Source organism: Drosophila sulfurigaster, chromosome 2R, assembly GCF_023558435.1.
Source record: "Drosophila sulfurigaster albostrigata strain 15112-1811.04 chromosome 2R, ASM2355843v2, whole genome shotgun sequence".
In the NCBI taxonomy this organism is placed as follows: domain Eukaryota; kingdom Metazoa; phylum Arthropoda; class Insecta; order Diptera; family Drosophilidae; genus Drosophila; species Drosophila sulfurigaster.
Genome location: NC_084882.1, coordinates 5,646,076 through 5,652,096, shown reverse-complemented (window position 1 = coordinate 5,652,096; position 6,021 = coordinate 5,646,076). Strand labels below are relative to the sequence as shown.

Sequence of the window (6,021 nt, the reverse complement as noted above, 5' to 3'; positions counted from 1 at the left end):
AATCTTTGTGGAATGAGAGATACTGTTCAACATTAACAAAAAAGCTAGGCAATTTTAGTGCATCATTATAAAACAGTTTTTAACAACAATATATATAACAGATATAGATCTGAACAGATATAGACTGAATTGACAATCGGTGTGAAATGACGAATACTTTAAGAAAAACATTTAAAATAAAAAAAATAATAAAAAAAAAAATAAAGTAAATAAGACTGATCTAACAATTAAAAGTAAATATCGACATGTGATGTGCGACTCTTTCATGTTTTTGTATACAGATGTACGTTTCTTGAACTCTTTAATTATATCCAATAATTAAAGACACGCGTTTTCTTAATTTGTTTATCAATCTGCTGAAAATCCCCAAAGAAGCGGTACAACTTGAGCCCAAATAATTATCAGAAAATTGTTTCGTATGTGTCTTCGTTATAATATCATTAATTTATTAACCAATACTATTAATGTCGTAGAAATATGAATTGTATTCTATAAGAATACGTAGCTTCGAATTATTTGATAATTTATAAAACTGTGATGCTTAAGTAATATTAATGTAAGAACAAAATTTTCATTTCAATTATATACAATTTGATTGCTACCTAGATAAATAATTTTACAGTATTAATGTACAATCTCTGCTTAACAGTTGAAACTAATGAAGTATATTCATATTCATCATGGGTAATTCAATCATTTATGCTTGGGATGGGCCTCTAGCAGCTTTTGGGTCACTTGGCGCAACACCTGTAGTTTTTCCTGATACTTATGGGCAGCAACCAGCTGTTCAGCCTCACTGTGATGTGCGTGGTGGTCTGTGCTGGATTCACTCTCAGTGTGATGATGATCGTGAGCATCTGTTGAGGAACAGCTGCCGTGACTATGTCCGTGACCTCCGCTTGCACCTGGAAGTAATCAAATTGCAAATCTATTAGCTTTGTTTGTGGCAGTACGAGTAATGTAGTGATAATTGATTGCCATTGGGGTCTACAGACGGTTCTTTTTGACGCATTGGGTATCCCCAATTAAGTGTGCCACAGCAGAGATGATTTCAGTGTGGGTTTTTTTCTCAACCTGTTTCAAGTGTACACAAAACCACCGGCATCTCTCAGACCGCAAAACCGTAGACCGACAATGTCTATTACAAGGCCAACATGGCGACAGAAAAAATCAAGTAAAATGAATAAATAATACAGAGTTGTTGATTTGTCATGAAAACAAGTCATATGTAAAGAACCTGTTCCTAATTCCCTCGAATTAATTCCGGTTGAAGAAGAAGAGTTGCCTCAGAGACCCTGACACAATCAGAGTCAGATTTCCACACTCACAATCACAATCGCAATCACATTCACTCACACTTGATTATCTCTTATATACATATGCAGTACTTACCGAGCTGTTGCAATCCGAACATAATCACAAATCCGACAAAGAGCGCCAGATAAGCCCGTAGACCGGAGCGATTCTTTGATAGTATCTCGAAGAACACGACGTAAATGAGAGTGCCGCAGGCGAAGCCTTGCAGTACGGCTGATATCAGATTGGGCCCGCCTCCACTCTGACCATGACTAATCAAAATGCCCAGCCCAATGCCCAAAGGACTGACCACGGCAAATGTCAGCACATATAGAACAGCGAGGCTGAGACGGGTTCGTGCCACAATCAGCTCAACGCCCACACAAAAGGCGAGTACCAGCTTGTGGGCCGAGACTGCACCAAACATGAACCATACCGAATTGGCGGAGCTCTCCAGGCCGATGGCCATGCCCTCAAAGAGTTCGTGCAACGAAAGCGCCAACACGATGAAGAGTCCACGTAGGGACGAGGCAAGAATGTCGTCTGAGGCGTCTGCAATAACCATGTGATTGTGGCTATGGCCATGATTGTGGGCATGGCTGTGATTGTGACTATGCTGCTGATGGTGAACTGCACCATACTTTTGCTGCTCCAAATCATTTTGCATGAGATCCTGCACAGAGAGCGAGGCGTTTGCCACTGGTGCAGCCAACTCAGCTGCATTCGTGGTCTGCCCAGGTGCAGCAGCGGTTGGTTTCACCAAATGGCTATGGCGAATGCTGTGGCCGCGCTCAAATGCAGCGCCAGCATTGTCCTGCTGATTCCTATGCATGTAGCTATGCATTGCCTCCTCGATGAAATACATGAGAAAGAAACCGCAGCACATCAGCAGTTCAGCAAGCGGGAAAGTTAGCTCGGGAATAAGCTCGCACTCCTGTAACTGCTCGACCACCTCCTGAACCTCGGGCAGCAGATGGAGGAATGTGGTTGCTAGGAGAACTCCGCCGCCAAAGTACAACAAACACTTAACCACAGTCGCCGAGCGAGCATTAGTCTGGTTCTCAGTCCAATGGTAGAATCGGTTTAGCAGGAACGGAATGGAGCCGCAGAGAGCGCTGGCGCAACAAAGCACCACCATGGCGGTTACTTTAGCCATCAACAGAGAACCGGACTCGTCGTGATCGTGATCATGATCATGATCGTGATCGAGATTGTCATCATCGTCGTGATCATCGTGACGTGCTGCCAAGTGGTTAACGGGCTCATCAATTTGCAGGAAGCATTTTAAGAAATTATTCACTTGTGTTTGATTCATTGTTGTTTTGAATTGCTTTAGTCTGATTTGTTTGATTCCTTCTATATATATCTCTCTCTCTCTCTCTCTTTCTCCTTCTCTCACACTTCTCTTTGTCTTTGGCCTATAATCGCCAAAATGTTTTTGTTATTAAACCGACAACAGCTGCATTGAGATTTAAGTTGTTCGCTTGTTGTAGGCTTTGAATGTTAACGATTTATTGAGGCAGCCTTTTCACTTTCGAACCGCACGTTTAAGTTTTCTTATTTAAAAGGTTTTCTGTAGCAGCAAAAACGGGATTCGACACCTTTTATTTTCTTTTCTTTTATTTTCAAGTTTTTACATTTACTTAATACTTTGTATTCTTTCTTTGTTTTGCGCTGCACAAGTCTTAAATGCTCGAAGTGATCGCACAGACTGATTGGCGTTGGCTGAAATCAAGTCTGTTTGGTGCTCTTAACGCTTTTGCCATTGCTGTCGCTGCCACTCTCTGCTGCTGCGGCTGTTTGCGCAGCGACTTTTGCTTTTGCCTTTGACGCTTTTTCGCTGGTGCTGTTGGAAGTTAGTTTTGAGTCTATCATGCAGTTATTTCATTTGCTCTGTCAGCTCGACCCGCCTGAAACATTCACGATCTTACTCTCCCGACGAAGCCACTCGGCAGCGCCATCGTCTTCGTCGTCGTTGTTGTTGCTGTTGTCGTCGGCAACACGTCAGTACGTGAGTAGCAAATTAAGTTAAACACATGCAGCATAAACTCTCTTCTTGCTCACCATTTGCCTCTCTTCAACTCTATACGCGAACGTTCACCTGTAGACTAGCAAACACTATTTCTTGTCTTATGCCAAGCATAAGGTGCCTCGCACACTCACGGCCATTAGAATTAACATCAGCTCGGCAAATCTTCGTTTACAACCCTTCACTTTTCGAATCACTTGAGTTAGCATCACACGACCAGAGAGCGCGAGAGAGTAATTGAGACTGAGGCATCTGACCTTAAGATTGCGTATGTTAGGATCAACTGTTTTTTATTTATTAGCGACAGCGCCAAGCCAGTTAATATTGTTTTTTTTCTAGTCAATGCAAAAGCTTTTTTATACATACTTCGAAAAGCTCGAGGTTTTTGTCCCAGCTAGCCCTAATTATTTGAATTTGACTACTAACCTAAGTTAGTGCAACCATCAATTAGCCTTTGTATACCCGCTACCCATAGGGTAGAAAGGTATTATAACTTTGGGCCTGCAGTATATTTGTGTAACGGGCAATGGCCAAGACGATATGGCTATGTCCATCTGTCTGTCTATGCGTATGAAACACTGGATCTCGGAGACTATAAGAGATAGACCCATAATTTTTTCCGCGGCTCTTGTCATTTTTGCACACAGTTCAAATTTGTTTTAACTAACTAAAGTCTTATTGATTCATAGATTTGCTAGCTACCAAACGAAAAATAAGTATATTGAGGAAAATAAGGAAATGTTGCCTTCCGTTGACAAGTGGACGATTGGTGATATGTTTTCATTTTTCCGTTCTTTACCTAAAGGAAGAAAGGGTACTCTAACTTTGCGCCTACAGGAAATGTATGTAAAAGGCAGAAGAATAAAACAACGACCCCATCGTTAAGTGTACGAGTATATATTCTTAATCAGCGGCAACAGCCGAGACGATATATCATGCCCAAAACAAAATTGAATAAGTTTAATAGTTAAGAAATAATTGTACATGCCAATAAACGACTGCTGCCCTTGGGTCTTACATACTTAGTTGCTTTAGTTAACATTTTCCACTTTAGAGTTTTTATACTCGCTACCCATAGAGTAGAAGGATATTATAACTTTGTGCCGGTAGGAAATGTATGTAACAGGTAAAAGGAGGCATCTCCGACCCTATAAAGTATATATATTCTTGATCAGCGTCAACAGCCGAGACGATCTAGCCATGTCCGTCTGTCCGTCCGTATGAAACACTGGACCTCAGAGACTATAAGAGATAGAGCTATATATTTTTCGACAGCATTTGTTGTTTGCACGCAGATCAAGTTTATTTTTAAATTTTTGCCACGCCCACTTCCGCCCCGCAGATCAAAAAAATCGAATAACAAGCCTAATTGCCGACATTAGGCAAATAAAAATACAGGTCTTTGATTCATTACGAGATTTGCATTCTTGATTGATTTCAACAAAAATTAAATTGATAAACCCGCAATTACATTACATTACATTAGTAGAATCAGAGCATAAAATATATGATTATATCCGTGATTAAATTGAGCAATGCTGTAAATATAAGGAAAAATTATATGTTGAAGCAAACACATGCACACAAATTTGTAGATAATTTTCTTTTATTTTATTTTTATTTTTAGCTGTTTTTTTTTCTTTTCTCTGTATGTTTTCGGGGTTTTCTTTCATTTGCTTAATTTGTTATGTTCTGTTACTTATAATTAATAATAAATCATTTTATACAATATTTATCTTTTACATACTTGTTTCCAGTTATCAACTAAAATGATGCTTGACCATTTCAACTGTAAATGACTTAAATATTTTTGCTTTGTTTTTGTCGCTCGCGTATGCAATAAATTTAAATGTTACATATGTTTAAAACTGCTTGCCAGAGTTAACATTGTTAACTGCTTTTCCTGCAATTAGCGAAAGGCTCTGCGTGCACTGCTTTCGAAACGATTTTACGTTCCACTCGCTCTCGCTCCTTCATCGGTTCTATCCAATACATCAGTATGTTTTGTATGTCAAGTTCTGTTCTGAATGCCTTTTCATTTTGATCAATTTCCATAATGCGTGCGCGTATTTATTTCATTTTTTACTTTCTTTTCATTTTATGGATTTGTTTTTTTCATCTTCAAGTTTATTTTTGTTTGTTTTTTCTTTTGTTTATCAACATTAAAGTACATTATATTTGTATGTATGTATAATCTGTTATACTTGACTGTTTATAGAAATATCGGTTTCTTATTATTGATGTATAGCATAATATTCTTTGTGTAATTTTTAATTTCATATATAATACAAATGGTTTTCATTTAACTATACAAGAAATTTGGTAAATTTCATATGCAATTTTTATTTTGTATTATCATATGTATCATGTAATGCTCGAAATTTGATTTTAGTTTCCCATAATTGAAGAAAATCGCAAAAACACTTTTAAGGTTAGGTTTCGTTTCATTTTCTTTGTGTTGTAAAGATAACACAATTTTCGTCTATCATTACATCAATATTTCATACTATTTGTTATTCTTGTTAATCCTTGTCTTGTAGTATGTATATTTTAATAAGTATAAAAAATTTGTTTAAAATATATGTATATAATTTTCTGTTATTTTTACGCTTTCTTTTTATGGGAAGGGAAACAAATTCATTCAAATTCGTTGAAAAAAGATTTTAATTTCTCATTATTATTTTGTTATATTGTTA

General features: G+C 37.9%; 1 protein-coding gene across 1 annotated transcript; it reads right to left on the bottom strand.

Moving 5' to 3' along the window:
- Positions 1-423: 423 nt before the first annotated feature.
- Positions 424-3,963, bottom strand: LOC133839182 (zinc transporter ZIP1). The gene is made up of 2 exons (XM_062270573.1): positions 1,393-3,963; positions 424-905 (listed from the first exon to the last, which is right to left on the bottom strand). The coding sequence occupies exons 1-2, from the start codon at positions 2,609-2,611 to the stop codon at positions 694-696; spliced, it is 1,431 nt and encodes a 476-aa protein (XP_062126557.1). The 5' UTR covers positions 2,612-3,963; the 3' UTR covers positions 424-693.
- Between the last annotated feature and the right edge of the window lie 2,058 nt (positions 3,964-6,021).